The sequence below is a fragment of the Montipora capricornis genome, chromosome 12, assembly GCF_036669925.1.
Source record: "Montipora capricornis isolate CH-2021 chromosome 12, ASM3666992v2, whole genome shotgun sequence".
NCBI classification, from domain to species: domain Eukaryota; kingdom Metazoa; phylum Cnidaria; class Anthozoa; order Scleractinia; family Acroporidae; genus Montipora; species Montipora capricornis.
In genome coordinates, this window is record NC_090894.1 from 11,833,806 (window position 1) to 11,855,384 (window position 21,579).

The window sequence follows — 21,579 nt, forward strand, 5'->3', positions numbered from 1 at the left end:
AGGTATCGAAGAGCCAGAACATTTGCGCATGCGCTGACGGAATGTTTGAACAAGAGAGAAAAACGCAGTACCTCCAGACACCGGCGCTGGAGCGTCGTACCAAACGAGTCATCCCGGGATTTCGGCCCGTGCGATCGCTTTTGGACGCAGTTGGCCCTTCGCTGCTTTCTGCTACCGACCTTGCCTCCCGGTACGGCATTGAGGGAGAGATATGTCGGCCCCTAAACCATATGTGACAAATCCCACGCCTACTCACAGCTCCAAACCGCCCTTGTCAATATAGCGTAAGAATTAGATGGCTTATATATTCAAGAGAAAAGTCATTTTCTGTCATATGGTAAGCACTGGAGTCGCAGATTACAAAGTGTACGCATGCGCCCTCCTAAAGGTAACATATACATACAGTCATAAGCTTTTTCCGACTAACTACAGGAGCTCATATCTTCGAGACATTACATTTACAGCTAAAATACATAGCATATACAGATACCTACTAAATACGTAATATTTAAAGATATATTCATTAAAAAGAAAAGCTGCTGTACAAAATGCGGCCCTGGATTCTCTTTTAAAACCAGTAAACTCATAGGTACGGATAAAATCAGGTAGCGCATTCCACAACTTAGCTGATACCTAAAAAAAGGGAGAACTAAGACCATAACTGGTTGTTCCAGGTTTATTGAGGAACAGAATGTAATTTCCGCGAAGATCATGCATAAGAAGTGGGCGGGAGAGAAAACGTATTTTTCATGTAAGCAAAAAAACCCATTTTCAAAAAAAAAAAACAAAAACATACTTTTATCAAGTAATACGAGGAAATTTTGAATGCGCATATTGCACAGAGATGTAGAACTTGACTTTCGTAGTAAGAGGACAGGTAATCTGCAAATATAAATATCGTTATTCTCTTATTTACATTATTCTACCGTTTCTTTGACACGAGAATTACAGCGAAATGAAAGCACAACTTTGTGGCGAATTTTCTATGATAAAAACTTGTTCTGAAATCCAAAATCTAAGTTAACAGCACACACCAGGCCTACTCCTGAGTATCTGGCTAGAAATCATTCCTCTGGCCGCGCTTCAGCCATTTCTTAAGTTGCCTCGCTCGTGCCCAAAAAGAATTCTGGGTAATTCTGCCATTCCATGACAAGGGAAGACTCCCGGTTCTCATTTCATAGTTTTTTTCATAAGTGTCGGGCCACCCAGTCCTACCAGCAAAATAACGCATCGATTGAAGGTTTTAGCTTTCAAAACTTGCCCAGATTGTGTCAGTAGGTCCTGGAATTCGTCCACAGAAAGGCCAGAGAGACACCTTCACTTGTGAACCGCCATGTTTACAACAGAGCATTTTAGGCGGCCCAGTCTGCATGAAACCATCTCTCGCCTCTGTCTGAGACAAGACCAGACACGCGCGGTTCTTACGTTACGTTTATGCCTATAGAATCAACTGAAATGTCAATTGCTGGTACAAAAAAAAAAGACAAAAAACAAAAAGCCAGCATGTTAATATTTTTTTGGTAGGCTAGGTATCGAAGAGCCAGAACATTTGCGCATGCGCTGACGGAATGTTTGAACAAGAGAGAAAAACGCAGTACCTCCAGACACCGGCGCTGGAGCGTCGTACCAAACGAGTCATCCCGGGATTTCGGCCCGTGCGATCGCTTTTGGACGCAGTTGGCCCTTCGCTGCTTTCTGCTACCGACCTTGCCTCCCGGTACGGCATTGAGGGAGAGATATGTCGGCCCCTAAACCATATGTGACAAATCCCACGCCTACTCACAGCTCCAAACCGCCCTTGTCAATATAGCGTAAGAATTAGATGGCTTATATATTCAAGAGAAAAGTCATTTTCTGTCATATGGTAAGCACTGGAGTCGCAGATTACAAAGTGTACGCATGCGCCCTCCTAAAGGTAACATATACATACAGTCATAAGCTTTTTCCGACTAACTACAGGAGCTCATATCTTCGAGACATTACATTTACAGCTAAAATACATAGCATATACAGATACCTACTAAATACGTAATATTTAAAGATATATTCATTAAAAAGAAAAGCTGCTGTACAAAATGCGGCCCTGGATTCTCTTTTAAAACCAGTAAACTCATAGGTACGGATAAAATCAGGTAGCGCATTCCACAACTTAGCTGATACCTAAAAAAGGGAGAACTAAGACCATAACTGGTTGTTCCAGGTTTATTGAGGAACAGAATGTAATTTCCGCGAAGATCATGCATAAGAAGTGGGCGGGAGAGAAAACGTATTTTTCATGTAAGCAAAAAAACCCATTTTCAAAAAAAAAAAAACAAAAACATACTTTTATCAAGTAATACGAGGAAATTTTGAATGCGCATATTGCACAGAGATGTAGAACTTGACTTTCGTAGTAAGAGGACAGGTAATCTGCAAATATAAATATCGTTATTCTCTTATTTACATTATTCTACCGTTTCTTTGACACGAGAATTACAGCGAAATGAAAGCACAACTTTGTGGCGAATTTTCTATGATAAAAACTTGTTCTGAAATCCAAAATCTAAGTTAACAGCACACACCAGGCCTACTCCTGAGTATCTGGCTAGAAATCATTCCTCTGGCCGCGCTTCAGCCATTTCTTAAGTTGCCTCGCTCGTGCCCAAAAAGAATTCTGGGTAATTCTGCCATTCCATGACAAGGGAAGACTCCCGGTTCTCATTTCATAGTTTTTTTCATAAGTGTCGGGCCACCCAGTCCTACCAGCAAAATAACGCATCGATTGAAGGTTTTAGCTTTCAAAACTTGCCCAGATTGTGTCAGTAGGTCCTGGAATTCGTCCACAGAAAGGCCAGAGAGACACCTTCACTTGTGAACCGCCATGTTTACAACAGAGCATTTTAGGCGGCCCAGTCTGCATGAAACCATCTCTCGCCTCTGTCTGAGACAAGACCAGACACGCGCGGTTCTTACGTTACGTTTATGCCTATAGAATCAACTGAAATGTCAATTGCTGGTACAAAAAAAAAGACAAAAAACAAAAAGCCAGCATGTTAATATTTTTTTGGTAGGCTAGGTATCGAAGAGCCAGAACATTTGCGCATGCGCTGACGGAATGTTTGAACAAGAGAGAAAAACGCAGTACCTCCAGACACCGGCGCTGGAGCGTCGTACCAAACGAGTCATCCCGGGATTTCGGCCCGTGCGATCGCTTTTGGACGCAGTTGGCCCTTCGCTGCTTTCTGCTACCGACCTTGCCTCCCGGTACGGCATTGAGGGAGAGATATGTCGGCCCCTAAACCATATGTGACAAATCCCACGCCTACTCACAGCTCCAAACCGCCCTTGTCAATATAGCGTAAGAATTAGATGGCTTATATATTCAAGAGAAAAGTCATTTTCTGTCATATGGTAAGCACTGGAGTCGCAGATTACAAAGTGTACGCATGCGCCCTCCTAAAGGTAACATATACATACAGTCATAAGCTTTTTCCGACTAACTACAGGAGCTCATATCTTCGAGACATTACATTTACAGCTAAAATACATAGCATATACAGATACCTACTAAATACGTAATATTTAAAGATATATTCATTAAAAAGAAAAGCTGCTGTACAAAATGCGGCCCTGGATTCTCTTTTAAAACCAGTAAACTCATAGGTACGGATAAAATCAGGTAGCGCATTCCACAACTTAGCTGATACCTAAAAAAAGGGAGAACTAAGACCATAACTGGTTGTTCCAGGTTTATTGAGGAACAGAATGTAATTTCCGCGAAGATCATGCATAAGAAGTGGGCGGGAGAGAAAACGTATTTTTCATGTAAGCAAAAAAACCCATTTTCAAAAAAAAAAAACAAAAACATACTTTTATCAAGTAATACGAGGAAATTTTGAATGCGCATATTGCACAGAGATGTAGAACTTGACTTTCGTAGTAAGAGGACAGGTAATCTGCAAATATAAATATCGTTATTCTCTTATTTACATTATTCTACCGTTTCTTTGACACGAGAATTACAGCGAAATGAAAGCACAACTTTGTGGCGAATTTTCTATGATAAAAACTTGTTCTGAAATCCAAAATCTAAGTTAACAGCACACACCAGGCCTACTCCTGAGTATCTGGCTAGAAATCATTCCTCTGGCCGCGCTTCAGCCATTTCTTAAGTTGCCTCGCTCGTGCCCAAAAAGAATTCTGGGTAATTCTGCCATTCCATGACAAGGGAAGACTCCCGGTTCTCATTTCATAGTTTTTTTCATAAGTGTCGGGCCACCCAGTCCTACCAGCAAAATAACGCATCGATTGAAGGTTTTAGCTTTCAAAACTTGCCCAGATTGTGTCAGTAGGTCCTGGAATTCGTCCACAGAAAGGCCAGAGAGACACCTTCACTTGTGAACCGCCATGTTTACAACAGAGCATTTTAGGCGTCCCAGTCTGCATGAAACCATCTCTCGCCTGTGTTTTCTTTCAAAGGCTTGCCTTTACCCTCATTCTAGCTTAATGATGCTAGCCTGGTGGCTTCTGTGGACGAAAATGGCCTGAAAAGGCAATTATAAAATGATTACCTACCAGATATGAGCTAATTTCGTGTGTCGGAACACAAACGGTTGACATTTGTCACGTGATGCTCTAACATGAGCCCACACAAACTGAATACAGCATATGTTTCAATGTTATGTGTGTACTTTCAGAATATCTCATAATTTCATAAATTTATTTTTTGTGACGTTATCACTTTACCACTCCCACGCAGTCTGTCACGGAGGGCCGTTTCGCGTTACGTCATCACGGCCATGTTGGTGGACGAAAACAAAAGTTCCTTCATTAATTAGCTCCTTTTGTTCGTCCGCCAGCAATTGAACATTGCATCATTGTTATCTGTGGCTCTGGAGATTGGTTGCAAACCGTCTATAATAAAGCCGGGAAAATGGTAAATATTTATCTATTTTGACGTTGGTTGCGGTCGCATTTGGGGAAATCAAGCTCTATTGTTCAGTGTTCTCGTGGGGATTCAAAACACCAGAGAGTTGACACTCTTTTGCGGTCATTAGGAGATTAACACTAGTGTTAAATCAAGTTCTATTGTTCAGTGTTCCCCAAGAGAACATCTGCGCATCTCGAGATACTCGGGTTTGCTATCGATGATGCTTACTGATTTTGTGATATTTTTGCGCGGTTTACTCTTGGTATCCAAAAAGAAAACTGGGGCTAACCATGCATTTTTTGAGAGATAATTAAGCTTTCAATTTTAGAAAGAACGCCATTATTTTAAAGGGCTTTAAAGCTTTTTACAGAAATTATTCATCAATTATCTTTGAAAAATGCGTGGTTACGCCTAATTGTCTTTTTGGATTTCAATAACACTTGTTAATTAGATCTACTTTTTTTGCATAATCATAAACCTGGGCAAAAATACCCTTGAATTAGTAGGAACCGTCCGTAATTTATAACTGGTTTTTCTTTTCCAAGTACTGACACATTCTCTTTATTCCAAATGTATTTTGAATAGTTTCGTGTTTGAGACAGATCCCTCATGCAGGTGATATTTGCCGTCCAGCCGTGTGGGCTATTAATTAACTTTGGACAGGCAAACAAAAGATATTCATAAGTTAGGCAATTAATTACTTTAGTTTTGGTTTTATGACGCTCGATAGACCTAATCGGCTAACTCAATGTTGTACCCAATTCAAATCTCCCGGGATTAAGATTCTTTGTGTGTTGTATTTGCATGATAATGTAGCATTCATATGTAAATGATATGGAAATACCTGGAACAAAACGTTTTATTCCCAAAGGGTTTGAATTGGGTACAACATTGAGTTAGCCGATTAGGTTTATTGAAACTCACTCTATCCCAAATTGCCTCATTTTTATCTTGTAATCTTGAACTCCTTGTGCTGTTATTGCACACATAGAAACAATATCTGCAGGGATTTCGTAAAACTTTGGGTCTGTATACATTAGTTCAATTAAGTAGATATACAAAGGCTTGGATTTTTGAGGGAATTAATTATGGTAATTTTCTCAGAATCATACTTTTGCTAGCTAGGTTGCTGCCTTTATATTTTCACAAACTTAATTCAAATCATTGTAGTTTATGTCCATATTTAAGTTCGCTTAAGTTTAAAAAGAACTATTTGCAAAGCTACGAAAAATTAAAGTAAAAAACCGAACATTTTCGATGTTAAGTCAACCTCAGTGTACATTAAAAAATTTAATTAAGGTTAATTTAAATTATTTTAGCCTTGTAAATATCATTGAAAGTTTATATTTAACACGTATTCACTTAAGTGGAAATGGCTGGTGGTGGATATTGTGGTGAGGTAAATACCCACCACTAGCCACCAACACTGTGGTGAATGGTTGTTTTAGGAGGCAGTGTGGCCCAGTGGTTAGGGCGCTTGCCTTGAGATTCGGAGATCCCGGGTTCAAGACCCGCTCTAACCATTCATTGAATTTGTTCCTGGTAGCCCCTGGTTCAACTTCCCAGCTGCACTTGTAAATAGCCAACTGGTTTGCCTCTGGCCAGTTGGGATTCTTAACAGTTGTTGTTGTTGTTCTGTTCCGTCGTTTCGTTGTGTTTCATTGGCCCTGAAAGGCCGCTATGGGGAGCAGTCAATTAAGTATGTATTGTATTGTATTGTGTTGTATAGTATATAGTAAAACAGTGAGATCATATAATTATAACAAAAAGATGATTTTAACCCATGTATTCCTACAATGATTTCGATATTTTCAGGCACAAATCCCGCGTGAGTAATAGCAAAGGATATTCTGAGTTTTAGTAGCCAATCAGAGCGTGCCTTCAATGCTATCCAATGTTTCAGTATATATTAAGGGTGCGTTCGATTGACCCTATTCCGGAATAAGAATATGTGCAGTGATGATTTGAAATGGTATGTTTGGCGTTTTGAAGTAACAAGGATAATAAAGACATGTTTAAAATGACATTTTAGCAGGTGTTTGATGATTTTAATGTAAATCTCCTTAATTTAAAGCGAAGGATTTCTAACTTCTATCCCACTTATTCCTATTCCGGAATTCGGTCAATCGAATGCACCCTTAATCATGTTACATGTACTCTTTGATCTGCATTCTAGTTCTACCCCACCCATCCTCCTGAGCATCATTTGCCACTTAGAAGTCTTCCATTCTATTTGCTTCCATGCAGCAATTCTAAATGCAATGAACTCAAAAGGCAGCTTACAAGCTTCACAAAATGTCGATCAACGAGTGTAACCGTTTCTCAGGCACCAACTTTATAAAAGATGTGAGACCATTACGCAACAGCGCGCCATTTGTTGGTGAGGCCGACCACAGTGTTCCACTTTGCCCTGAAGAGCAACACTCCAGAGAAAGAACTCCGAGTTGCAGTTTTTCTTGCAGATTTGCTCCAGTTGCATTTGTTTTTACAACTGTCACTGGACAGCTAACACAAAATGTTGTGCTACCACTTTGGGTCGATAGCACAACACCCCCACCATCAACTTCCTCTCCAAATCAAACTATCCAAGGGAAGCCAACACTTGACAGCTATTTTGTTGTTTCATTTTCCTCCTTTGTGTTTGTTTTTGCGTTTGGCTTTGTGATATTACTTTGTGACTGCGTATATCCGAAGTACATCACACCCACCCAGTGGAGATACCGTTGGTTCCTCATGGCGATCGGTTTTTGTCAAGGCTTTTCCGCTCTTTTTATCGTGTTTTCCAGCAGTGGAAAGAGGACACCACCATACTTACAATCCATTCTTGGAAACATTTTAATTCCTGTGACAATGATATTGAGGTATGTCATGAAGTTTTAAAACAGTTTGTTGCATAGCTAGTGAAATATATAGATTTGTATTAAAACTGGGTTTGTCACCAGGTGAGCACATTTAAAAAATATTTGAAAAAATACAAACTAGGTTACACTGGTGGTTTAAAAGATGATATATTACAATAAAAAATGTTCCCAACGTTTCGGTCACAAACACGGACCTTCTTCAGGGGAAGTGAAAGAAAAAACCACACAAAAGCACAAATATAAGCAAGACGCTGATTAAAAATTCGAGATAAGTGTCATTTTTTCTTGTTTGCAAGGGTCAAGTGCAAATACTCCTTGGGGAGTAACGCCCCGTCATCTCGGTTGAGAGGGTCTCTCGCGCAATTAATCTCCCAAGCTTCCAAAATCTTCCTTTGGTGCCAATTACTATTAGTCCTGAGAATTGTGGCCTCATCCCATGCGATATCGTGATTGGTATTTGTCACGTGGTCTGCAAGTGCTGATTTTTTGCATTGTCTCCGTGCGACAGCCTTCTGGTGCTCGCCTTTTCTTGTTGAGAATTTTCTTTGAGTTTCGCCGACGTAGCTCTTGCTACAATCAGCGCAAGGAATGTCGTAAACAGGGCCACGAGTTTCTTCTTTGTCTATTTGGTCTTTCGGTTTGGGAAACATCTGGCTCATTGTTTGATAGGGTTTGAATGCCACTTTGATGCCGTGGTTTTCCAAAACTCTCTTTATTGGCTCAGAGGTCCCGCTGACGTATGGAATTGTGCTATAGCCCCGCCCGGATTCTGCAGCGTTGATTGTGTCCTTCGGCGGTGGTTTAGGCTTGCTGGCATCCAAAATAAAGCGCTTGGGGTATCCATTGGACTGTAATGTCGATATTACTCGTTGCTTTTCCTTACTTCGATCAGATTTTGTTGTGGGGATTCTTTCGGCCCGATCCATCAAAGATTTAACCACAGCTCGCTTGTGCATACTAGGATGGTGCGATGAAAAAGACAGATAGCGATCAGTGTGAGTAGGTTTCCGGTAAACAGTGGTAGTTAATCTTCCGTCTTCCTGGTGGTGAACCATAGTGTCAAGGAAGGCAATTTTTCCCTCCTTTTCGCGTTCAACCGTGAACTTAATGCAGGGTTCAATTGAATTCAGATGTTCGGATGCCAGCAAGCCTAAACCACCGCCGAAGGACACAATCAACGCTGCAGAATCCGGGCGGGGCTATAGCACAATTCCATACGTCAGCGGGACCTCTGAGCCAATAAAGAGAGTTTTGGAAAACCACGGCATCAAAGTGGCATTCAAACCCTATCAAACAATGAGCCAGATGTTTCCCAAACCGAAAGACCAAATAGACAAAGAAGAAACTCGTGGCCCTGTTTACGACATTCCTTGCGCTGATTGTAGCAAGAGCTACGTCGGCGAAACTCAAAGAAAATTCTCAACAAGAAAAGGCGAGCACCAGAAGGCTGTCGCACGGAGACAATGCAAAAAATCAGCACTTGCAGACCACGTGACAAATACCAATCACGATATCGCATGGGATGAGGCCACAATTCTCAGGACTAATAGTAATTGGCACCAAAGGAAGATTTTGGAAGCTTGGGAGATTAATTGCGTGAGAGACCCTCTCAACCGAGATGACGGGGCGTTACTCCCCAAGGAGTATTTGCACTTGACCCTTGCAAACAAGAAAAAATGACACTTATCTCGAATTTTTAATCAGCGTCTTGCTTATATTTGTGCTTTTGTGTGGTTTTTTCTTTCACTTCCCCTGAAGAAGGTCCGTGTTTGTGACCGAAACGTTGGGAACATTTTTTATTGTAATATATCATCTTTTAAACCACCAGTGTAACCTAGTTTGTATTTTTTCAAATATTTTTTAAATATATAGATTTGATTCCTTCCAGCAAAAAAGTCAGGAGGGTTGGAGAGACCTCTTTGCTACCAACCAACTTTTCTTAGGGGAGGAGCTTGTTGTTCCCAGATTACGGGTAGTCACTGCATTGATGAACAAAGTTACTAGGATGTGGGGGAATGAACACAGTCTCACCAATGTTGCCTTGGCTATGGCTTCCCATATGTAGCAATATTTGATCTGCCTTGAAATAGGTTTAATTTAAACCGACTTAACTGTGAATTTAAACCTTAAAGCAAATTTCGTTTAAGGTTTTTCTTCAAACCAGTAATTTGATTTAAACTTTTTTTACCTGTAAATTTAAACCGTTGAATAGACCTCTTTACAGTTGTGTGCTTAGTTACCTGGCCTTTAAATGAAAGTGAGGCTGGTGTTGACCTTGTTATGATACAGACCTCCCTCCTTCTCTTATGTTAATGATGTTGTTGTCATGTTAATTAGTAAGAATTTACATAAGAAAAGCAGTTTCATTCATGGGCCAGGTAACTAAGCACACAACTGTAGAATTAACAAATTGATGTCAGTTTTACATGCATCTGTCCTGCTATTGATTATGAATTTCGTCATAACTTTGTCAGACGCATGAAAAACTGACATCAATAATTATTTGTTTTTTACAATAACAAAAAGGCAGAGGGATCAAAGTTAAGTCAAAACACCAGAAGAACGCGAGACAAAAAATGGAAGAAACTTCAATTTTTTTCAAGCTGATGCCATCAATATCACGACAAATGATAAATTTATGTGTCTGTCCGGTTATTGACAATAAAAATTAGCCAATGAGCGCATGAGAATTTTGCAGTAGTTGTAAAATGGACTATTGACTTAAAACTTCTGAATTGATTTATTAGAAACCTTTGAATTCATTTAAATCTTCCAAATTCGTTTAAAACTTTGAAATTCATAAAATTCATTATTTTAATCTTTCCAATTCATTTCAAACATTGCAAAATCCATTGATAATTAGTAAACTTCTTGGGGCAAGTTCGGCCAGGGTAGGGCAGCCATTTAGTTTTCAAACTATCATTTCCATTTTTTGTCAAAATAGAAATTTCATGCTACAGTTTACACTTCTCTGCTGCTCAAAAAGGTCTCTACTCCATTAGCTGACCAAAATAGGTGCTTACAGATGTAACCCTTTTTTTCTATAGATTCATTTTTCTTAAGAAGATTGCAACCAAAAGGAAATTTATCTCTGCGGTTGTTGTTTTCGTGGGTCTGTTCATTTGCCTCCTGCCAACATTTTTCCCAAGCATGGATTCTCATACTGCAACAAATCGCAATCTGGGAGGAGCATCAGGGCCTGGAAGAATATTATGGCCTTTGGTTTTTATGTTTGGATTTGTAAGTGGACCTGTTTTTAACTGCAGTGGAAACCTGTTAATATGGTCATCCACGGGCCGGCCGGGTGGCCGTATTACGGGAGTAAGGTGTGACAAATATCGCATTTGCACGTCCAGAACAACTTTCTTTTAATAAACATCAGGAATGTATGTACAGTAACTGACAGGTATAAAATACTTGTAACTTGGCTCAGTAGGTAAAACGCTTAAAATTGTTATGTGTACTGTTTGTTCTGAGCCTAAAGTCAAAACAAGAACAGGCCCAACTTACTAGGCTTCTAAAAAATGGAAGCCGCGTAATTACCCAACCAAAAGACTTTTATTAGTGTCAATCATGTTTTTGATGAAAGCACAATGACTTAATGACTTAATCCCTTCGCAATTTGCCTTACTGGATGCTACAGTAGTGTCAAGATCATGTTTGTAATGAAAACAGGAAGGAGTGTTGCTGACTGCGTGACAGTAATTTGTAAAGTAAATCGGTTGTTCGATTACAGTGGTAAATAACAAAGGTCAATGAAATTGACATGACACAGTTGTTTTCGTTTTCTTATTTTTGCACGAGTGGCCATATTAACAGGGTGAAATTATAGAGGATTCTACTGTTTAGGATTTAAAATTGTGGCTGTTGGCCGTATTAACGGGTGACCGCATTAACAAGGGTTTTCTATATTTAATTTGCCGGGCCAAAAAAAAAGGGGCCACAGCAACAAAGTGACCGTATTTCCGAGGTGGCCGTAAGGCGGGGTTCCATTGTATTTCTTTACATTTAAAAAGCCTGAGTGCATATAAGTTCGTCACGCAGTGTACTGCGCCCTGCTCTTAAAAATCATCTGTGGTTTCCCTTCTCTCCTCGAAGGAGTTTACTGTTGTTTTGTTTTCTTTGTGGTCTCTGTGCAATCAGTAGTACCTGAAGTGGACACTTAAATTATATCGTCATCCTGATCATCATCATCAACCACCGATCGGTTGGCTCAGTTGGTTGAGCATTGGACTATGCTGTACAGAAGGTCACGGGATCAAAACTGTGGCCAGACCAACACTCAGGGACTTAACCCTTTGACGCCTGAACCGGCCAAAACCAGCCAGACTTCTTATTTCACTGTGTCTTACACCAGAGTATTTTACACTAGGGAACCCCCATGAGTCAGTGGGTTAACATAAAATGTCACTTCATGAGGACAAAGTGGTGCCTTTGTAAGGACATCTGCAAATGGTTAAGACTCTCTAGTCTTCTCGGATAAGGATGATAAACCGTAGGCCCTGTCTCACAACCTTTCAATGTTCATGGGATGTAAAACAACCCACACACTATTCATAAAGAGCAGGACATGGAGTTCCTAATTTTGTGGTCTGTTCTCTGTGGTGTATCATGGTTGCAAGGGTAACCACTTAGGGCTACACCAAGGTACTCTTACTAAAATCCATGGGTATAACTAAATAATATAATTATGATGATGATGATGATGATGATGATGATCATCATCATCATCATTATCATCATCCTGGTGATTGACAGTTTAGGGTATATACTGGTCCTTACAAATGTATAATTTTGTTTTTCGCAGAGTACCTCAGCCATTTCTTTTATTATAGAAGAGAAAGCTGTTAAAATGAGTGACAAACACGGGAATCTTCAAGCCAGCTTAGTGTCTGTCCTGTTTTGGACATCACTTGCACAGTTCCTTTCTGTGGCACTGTGTTTTTGGGCAGACTTTGTGCCTGGATTTGGGCATGCAGAAAACCTGCAACAGTTTGTTGACAAGTACGTAAGTAAGATGAACACCTGCAGAAAACACCTTGGCTGCCCTGGACCAGGGATTTTCCCCACCTGCCGAGAGTTTCATCCCCTCCTACTTAACCCATTGACACCTCAAATGCCCTAGGATGTCCCTAGTAGACGAGTAAAATCGTCTGGTCTGGCATTAGACAGAGTAAACTCTGTTAAATCTCACTCCCAGGAGTCTTTGCAGGGTTAAGAGAGGAACATTAGAGTTAATAATGCAAATTCACTGTTTTCCCCACCAACTTCTCTAATTAGGCAGGGAAATTATTTCCCTGTCTAATTAAATAAAAAGCCGTTGTTTATTAAGCCCATTTACCCCTGGGAGTGAGACTTCACAGATATTTACTCTGTCTACTGTCAGATGATTTCACCCATCCACATGGGGCGTCCAAGGGAGTTTGAGGTGTCATTGGTTTCGGCGGTCCCCTCTATTAACCCATTGGTTCCTTGGAGTGAGACTTAACAGTTTCTTACTATGTCAAACGCAAGACAATTTTACTTATTCAGGGCTTGAAATTGCGACCAATACAGTCGCATTTGCGACTGAATTTTTTCCCTTTGCGACTAAAATATCTGGAGAAGTCGCAAATTTGTGACTTGTTTTCATCTTCGCTCTTTCGAAACAAAAGGGTTAGCAGTTGCCACTTTGCTGCTCTTTTAACTAAAATAAATGAAGAAATGACAAAATTATCTTGTTTCTTGCCTTGAGTTTTCTTTCAATCTGAGGATAGCGTAATTGTTGCGTCATTTCGCTGCGATGTTACGTGCACAACTCCATTCCTTCGATATCATTTGCCATTTTCAGCGGTTTCTTTCAACACAAGTATTGTGGGCTCATATCTTGCTTTGTTACACCGCTGACAACGCAATGCAGCGCGACGATTTTGCGACTAAATCTCTTTAGCTTGTACGTTTTGTTTTCCCATTTCAGACCACGTGACGTTCCCAAGGGAATTTTCCTTTTGTTTTTTCATAAGTTATGCATAATTATGCACGTGCATAGGACGACATTTGAAAGAAACTGTTCCCAAGGGTAACATCACGTGGTCTGAAATGGGAAAACAAAATGTACAAGCTAAAGAGGTCCATTGCGACTACATTTTTGTATCTTGTTGCAAAATTGCGACTGGATTTTTTCGCTAATTTCAAGCCCTGTTATTAAATGGGGGCCTCCTGGGGCACCTGAGTAGTAAATGATGATCAGGTCTTTTAAAGTGCTACTATGATCAAAAAATCATTTTCTTTTTTCTTTAGAATTTGAAAGCGTGTTCGCTTAACACTTGACTGGCAAAAGTTTGAGCTTTGATTTTTATCCAAAAGCTGTTTATTTTGAGTGTAAAGTTTGGATCTCACGGTCCGCCATTACTCACGTTCAAAACTGACCGATTGGACCTCAGAGAGTTGGATCTAGGGAAAAGTGATGTCATTTACTCACTAGCTTAAAATTTCAGGGTGTATTTCGCGACATATTTTTTATGCAAAACACAAGTTTAAAAATCTGAAAGCCTGAAACTCCCGTGCTGCATCTTAATTCAGCCATGTACACAATTGCTTTACATTCTTAAACCAGTGAGTCTTTGACGTCATTTTCTGCTCAACCCAGCTCTCTCAAGATTTTAAAGTTAGTATTCAGGTTGACCAATAAATAAGAAAATTCCACTTAAAATAAACAGGACTCTTGTGTCTTTTTAAAATCAGAACTTAAACCTTGGGTCACTTAGTGTTTAGTTAACATAGTTTTGAAATCCAAAGGAAAGGAAGAATCTTTTTTTTGGTCGTAGTAGCATTTTAAGGGAGTTTATCCCCTTTCCCTGCCCAATTTAAGAGTGACACTTTTGCTGGAGCTCCCACTATATATTCCTTCTCCATGGAAAATCAGTTGATCAGGCAATTTTAAAATAAGTTGCAAGAGCAAAAAAAAAAAACTGGGTGTGCTCTGCATGTAAGTGTTTATGCATTTTTGTTGAACATTAAATCTTGTTTTGACCAATGACAAAAATACATAAAGGCACAAATTACTCCACCAATGACTGAAGTATATAATTTATTGCACTGGAGGGCAAAACCTGAGTCTACCCCTGTGGAGAAGAGTTTGTTACTCTCCGTCCTAGTGCTAGGTATAGAGTGAATGAAATTGGCAACTTTGTTGTAGCAGAATAAAAGTGGCCACCAAATTGTTATTGAACTGATAAATTGTGTGACTGGACAATATGGATAATTTGTGCCATAATATTTTTAAACATCATTTCTCATGGTCTCTGTGGTCCTTTCTTTAATTAATGCCAAGAATACATGTATTGTTTGAGATTGCCCCTGTTTCATTTCAGCTGGATGTTTGGAGTGAAGTGTGTATTTGGGGGAGCAGGTTGTTCATGGACTCCACCTATTTGTGCTTTTCTGTTCATAACAAGCTACTTGCTGACTGTATGTGGAACAGCATTGTTACTGCGTTATTCAGAAGGAGCAACACTACTGGCAATAGTTTTGGTGAGTTTGGCATTTCCCAGCATTAACTGAACATTACCATCTGGACGTGAAGGGTGATAGACCGGCGTCAGAGAAACTTGCATCAAGTAAATATTTGCAAGATATGAGATGTATGCTCTATTTCCATGAAGTTTTCCATAATTGTAATCTCAATTTCATGCTGACAACAGTAGAGTTTACATTAAGGTTTGTGGCACCTTTTCTGGAAGGTCAGCAAGTGAGCACACCTTTCCTCTTCAGTGTCAAATGCAGTGTAGGGAATTCATTATGTAGAAATGTAGAATTTTTTACCATAATAGCACTTAAATTTAAAACACTGAGGAGATTCAGCATTCACCTAGTCTCCTTTGCAGCCATCTTTTGGGATGTCACGCAATGTCCTTTCAGGGGAGAATTGCGTGACATCCCAAAAGACGGCTGCAAAGGAGACTAGCAGTCACCAAATCAAATCTTGATTTCTGCCTGTGAAGTATTCATTCTGGGGTGCTCAACGATCACCGAAAGTTAACCGTTTTGATATTGGTGCAGAGACTTGTAACCTGCAAGCAGGCTCTTCAATTGAAAATGGCATGCTGTCGGGGGCTTGGTGACTATTCTTGAAACTAATCACAGAGCCCCTATATTTCGACCATGAGCCATTCTCAATGGAAGAGCATGCTTGCAGGCTAAGCTCTGTTCAGTATCAGGTAGCTCTCTGTTTTGTTGTTGTTGTGCAAATATAATTATTTATAATACATGTACTACAAAGGCCTGGTGTATGCTGCCAGGAGAGGTCCTGAGGGACTGATCAAATTTACATGTATGTTAGAGAAACAGTTTAAGCTCGCTGTTCAAAGCCATTTCATCCTCTGACCCCTCTATGTAGGGGCAAATTACAGACGAAAATTTTGGAAATTCCTTCAAAAAAAAAGGAAACTTGTCAGGATTTCATCTAGGGAAAGCAAGATGGGTTGAGAGGAAGATGACCAGAACATATTGATTGGGAAATTGACTTGTCGGTGGTGTTGCGGGCAAACTGTTTTCGAGGAGGGAATGGGGTGGTGGAATGAGAGCGGTGAAGAATATCATTAGGGACTGACAGAGAAGAGGACTGTAATCGCAAAATCAGAATGGGTATTTAACTTGAAAGAGCAAGTGACTGGAGCTGGCAATTTGGGATGGTAATTAAGGCAAATACCTTAATTTCAGTGCAACTACTAGTTTTTGATATTTCTTTTGACTTCAGTCCCTATGCACGCCCTTGGGATTCACCTTTTGGATGTTGTTTGAGGAGAAACCCTTTGGCTGGAATCCTACTTTTCACTCAAGCTCTTGGTTCAATGTTTTTGCCTTGCTCATTATGATACCAGCAGCTTTTATCTACAACACAGGGTGAGTTGAATGCGAATCATTGGGGAGAAATCTTGATTATAAATCACGTCCTCCGCAATTAACCACAAATTTGGTATTTTCATGTTCTCAGGAAGAGAACTGAAAAGAAATGTGAAATGCACATGTGGAGCGTGGCAAACAGAAGTGTAAAGTAAACCAATCAGAATTCTGCTCCAATTTGGCTAAACTATAGAATACAGGGCCACTTTTTTGAATCAAGTACTTTTTCAGTGGCTAATGGCAGCTTGGTAGTCAACTGACGATGATAAACCTTATGACTCTTACTGGCGATCCACAGAGCCCTTCAGTGATACTGCTTCAAAAATGGCCCTGTATTCTATAATTGCATTCTCGTATAGTGTAATCGGCGGTCTCTCACCACAGGTTCCCCAAGCTGATACCAAGAAAATTCATAATGACTTGTATAGAGCAAAATACCTGAATTTAAAGTGCTACTACGACCAAAAAACCAATTATTTTTTTCTTTGGATTTCAAAACTATGTTAATTAACTAAGCACTAAGTGACCCAAGTTTTAAGTTCTGATTTTAAACATCTGATTTTAGACACCTATTTTCTGTAAGTGGAATTTTCTTATTTTATTGGTCCACCATTAAGTAGAAAATGACCATTAAGGAGAAAATGATGTCGGAGACCCACTGGTTTAAGAATGCAATGCATGTGTACGCGGCTGAATTAATATGCACCACAGGAGTTTCGGCTTTCAGACTTTTAATCCTGTGTTTTGCATATATACTAAATTGCGTTTAAATGCTGAATTTTTAAGGTAATGAGTAAATGATATCATTTTTCCTCGATACAACCCTCTGATGTCCAATTGGTCAGTTTTGAACATGAGTAATGGTGGACCGTGAAATCCAAAACTCAAAGCTCAAAATTTTGCCAGTTAGGTGTTAAGAAGAAAAAAGAGGAAATGATTTTTTGACCATATTAGCACTTTTAAGGTGGCTCAAACCAGTTACAACACTTGAAAGAAACATTCTTATTACAAGGATTGACACTACAGCACTTTGTCACTTAACAGCAATGTTATAGTACCACATCAATCACCAATTATTGCTGAAAAAGATTTGGTCATTTTTTTGTGATGTACAAAGTTACCATGGCAACAGGAAAGCCCTGCAAAAGCACCCCATGTTTCGTCTTTAGCTGCTCATATGCCAAAAACGAACTCGGTGAGCTCCATTTTTTATTTCTGAAAGGTAATCAGCATGCCAGAATGAAACTTTCAGCAAAGTGTAAAAAAATCCTGTGGAGTGGAGTTAGAGCCATCGTAAATAATTGAAAATTTAAGGTGGCTCTGAATCCGCTGCACAGAATTTTTTTTTAACTTTGGAGAGAATTTCATCTTGGCCTGCTGATCACTTTTGTGCAATAAAAAGTTGGGCTTTTTCAGATATGAGCAAGTAAAGCCAAAATATAGGGTGTTTTTGCAATCCTTTCCTGTTGCCATGGTAATTTTTACGTCACAAAAATGACTCCATAGCGTTCAGAAATAACTGATGTTTTACATGGTACCATAATATTTCTGTCACGTGATAAAGTGTTGTAGTGTCAATCCTTTTAATAACAAGGTCTCTTGAAAGTGTTGAAACTGGTTTGGGCCACCTCAAAGATATGAACTATTCTTAATTAAAAGAGTGCTTGCCTGTCTTCATCTCTGAGGTTCCTCGTTTGTGTTTTCTTTCCGGTTTCAGCGATTATTCCGGGGGTGTTATTGTCGATGTTGCTTTCAAATGTGGTCATTTTTCTCCATACAAAGTTCTTGGCTTGTAATTTTTCTGCACATCTGCAGCATGGGGTACCTGTGTTCTCACAAAACCGAATTCATTTGATCGTAAGCTTCGGAGTCGGAGGAACTCTTTATCAGTATATTCGATAGGATCGTAACCTTAAGAAGGTTTCAAAGTTCATCGGTCGGCTGTTATCCTAATGGCCTTCAGTTTGAAAGTATAAAAATCACGTTATCGGCATATTGCCGGTATAACGCATTCGTTCACTTCCACTTGCGACTTCTTTGTCCTTTAGCCTAGACTGAATCTGTCTATTTCTTTTTTTCATAGTGTGCACTTAGCTATCAAGCTAATTCACAGGCATCCCACTTTTAATAATCTGAAAGGCCGTCCTATATTTTATTTCCTCAGTTTCGGTGTTAACGCATCTGATTTTTTTCGTGATCCAGGATGCCTGAAACTGAGAAACAAGAATAGTGGAAAATTATTCATCAGATCCATGAAGATACAATACCCAGTGTTTTTCTGTCAAATGGACGTGGAGAACAAGTACCATGTTTAGAATCCAAGTGATTCGCTCCAGCCCTTGCAGAAGACGATGTCGTAAAAGTCATCTTTACAAGATGTAAAAATCGAAAAAAATTACTCCTGTCCAAATAAAGAAATCAAAATCTCCCCAACCAACTGAAAAATTATTCCGGAAAATACTGATTCCACCCTTGTGCTTTCTTTGCAGCCCCTTTTCGAATTTCTGTCTATATTTGTTCACGAAGCCATTTACGAATGATAGAAATGTGTATTTGAAGTGTGGTTTATAGACGAAAGAAGTGATCTTCTCACTGATCTGGACAATTTAAGCAATTGTCTCTGATTTACACACATGTGCAAAAAAGGTGTTGATGAGTTCAGGTGACTTTTCAAATGACTGTCGAAAGTAATTACGCGATTGCAATTGCTGCGCTTAGTGATTGGTTTAAAAATCTCGCGCCACCAGTTTATCAACCAATGAGAAGGAAAAGCAAAACCAGTCGCGACCTGCAGGCACGATAGAGCAGTTTTCAATTGAGTGTCGAAAGTAATTAGCGAATTGCTTTGGTTTTGCATTACTTCACTCAGTGATTGGTTCAAAGTTCTCGCACCATTTTTTCAACCAATCAGAAGTGAAACCAAAACCAATCGTGGCTCGCGCGTGCACATTTTCCCGCGCTTTGTGTTGGCTACGTGTAATTACTTCGAGTTTGATTGGTTGACTGGATTGTCTCCGTCCTTTTTGATTGGCCAAAGTAATTTCTTTGGTTTTGGTTTTACGTCACTCGATTGAAACTCGCTCTGTGTCCTGCGCTTTAAGCAAGTTATACAGAATTGCGACGAATTTGGATTGGTTCATTGTGCTGTTTGCACCTGCCGTGAGGCGTCGGCGTAATTACGTTGGTATTTGTTTTACGACACTCAATTGGAAACCGCTCTAAGTGCGAGTTTCACTTAAATCTTTCGAAGCCATTTACGTAATACAATATTATTAACCTTATTCAAGTGTCAATTTGTATTTAGCTAATGAAAGGTAATTGGGGACACTGAAAAAAAAGAACTTGTAAAAAAAGCTAGTCATGTCAAAAGTGATCCACAAGAAAAGGGAACAAAGTATAAAATATATTAAAATATCAACCAAAAGAAAATAAACAAGGGAGCTTCATAAAATGTAAAATACATCACTGAGAATATCATGTAAATAGTTTCAGAGAACATTCACGAAACATAATTGACATCCACGAAATCTTCGAGGTTCTTACGCCGCAGGCTAGATAGCTTGCTCGTTATCTTTGTTGGCCAAATTTGACCATATATGGGGAGGGGGGGGGGGGGGGGGGGAAGACCTAAGGATACCGCGCATCGGTGGCTCAGTTGGTTGAGCACCGGGCTGTCACGCGGGAGGTCGTGAGTTCAACTCCGGCCGGACCAACTCTCAGGGTCTTTAAAAAACTGAGGAGAAAGTGCTGCCTTTGTAATTACATCTGCAAATGGTTAGACTCTCTAGTCTTCTCGGATAAGGACGATAAGCCGGAGGTCCCGTCTCACAACCCTTCAATGTTCATAATCCTGTGGGTCGTAAAAGAACCCACACACTTGTCGCAAAGAGTAGGGCATGTAGTTCCCGGTACCGGTGTTGTGGTCTGTCTTCTGTGATGTATCATGGTTGGGAGGGTAAATGCTCGGAGATATTAGCTACACCAAGCTACTCTAAAAATCCGAGGGTAAATAAAGATGCATGATATATCTTAAAGATCTTAGTAATTCATTTCGTTGTTCAACCTGTATGTATTTGAAAGTCTCTATTTCTAAGGCAATAATTAGATGACGACATTGAAAATGCTACTCAGACACTGCTGGGTCACATACAATGTTTCAGTTTTTAGATAAGGACAGCAACATCCTGTAATCGCCTAGTATGTAAACTTGGTAGATTTGCACGCTTAAGAAGAGAAGTATACTCTTCTGATTGGATCTTCTATACAATCCTAACAGCATGTTCTTGTATCCTTTCGACGTCCCTGGTATGAAAACTAATAGCATTAAGGATGTTTTATAGTAATTTTCCTTCAGTAGGAATGAGGTTTCTCAACTTGAGTAGTATGGCCAGTCCCTTTGATTGGCTCTCTTTTACACTGGTCCACAGTATGTGCACCAAATACAAGGTGCTTGTGTCTGTCGCAGCGTTTACACGAACGCGCTTTCATTTGTAACCGCATCGTTTTCGATGCGATTACACCTGTTTTCACGACACCGATCGAGACTGTCGCCGAAACCGTGTCGATTTGAAACCGCTGCCAAAAGTGAAGCGTTTTCAAAACGACGCGGTTACATCTGTCGGGTAAACAGCGAAACCGCATCGACTTGAATACGGTTTCCATTTTGGCGCGAAATTTGCATTGTTCAATTAGCACGTAGTGCGGCGCTCGCTTATATCATCACGACTTGGATTTTCTGGCGAAAACGGATCCATGTAAACACCTCCAAACAGCATCGATTTTGACGCGGTTTCGCAGTCATGAAACCGTGTCAATGTGAAACCGCGTTCGTGTAAACGTTGTCTGTATTGACTCCGAGAAACTTGATGTCGTTAGCGCAATGGAGACTTGTATTGGTTGAGTGTTAACAAAACACACTCACTGTCC

At 39.9% G+C, this 21,579-nt stretch overlaps 1 protein-coding gene across 4 annotated transcripts; it reads left to right on the forward strand.

Annotated features, from left to right (window-relative positions):
• Nucleotides 1-4,758: 4,758 nt before the first annotated feature.
• LOC138027684 (uncharacterized) lies at nucleotides 4,759-19,367 on the forward strand. 4 transcript variants are annotated; one of them, XM_068875254.1, is made up of 7 exons: nucleotides 4,759-4,915; nucleotides 7,157-7,770; nucleotides 10,818-11,010; nucleotides 12,578-12,774; nucleotides 15,123-15,282; nucleotides 16,508-16,653; nucleotides 18,856-19,086. In XM_068875254.1, the coding sequence occupies exons 2-7, from the start codon at nucleotides 7,205-7,207 to the stop codon at nucleotides 18,881-18,883; spliced, it is 1,290 nt and encodes a 429-aa protein (XP_068731355.1). In that variant the 5' UTR covers nucleotides 4,759-4,915; nucleotides 7,157-7,204; the 3' UTR covers nucleotides 18,884-19,086. The 4 variants fall into 4 exon arrangements, with proteins under 4 accessions (XP_068731355.1, XP_068731353.1, XP_068731356.1 ...); XM_068875252.1 differs by lacking the exon at nucleotides 18,856-19,086 and adding an exon at nucleotides 19,143-19,367 and having other exon boundaries at nucleotides 4,767-4,915; XM_068875255.1 differs by lacking the exon at nucleotides 18,856-19,086 and adding an exon at nucleotides 19,143-19,367 and having other exon boundaries at nucleotides 4,776-4,915; nucleotides 7,696-7,770.
• Nucleotides 19,368-21,579: the final 2,212 nt, after the last annotated feature.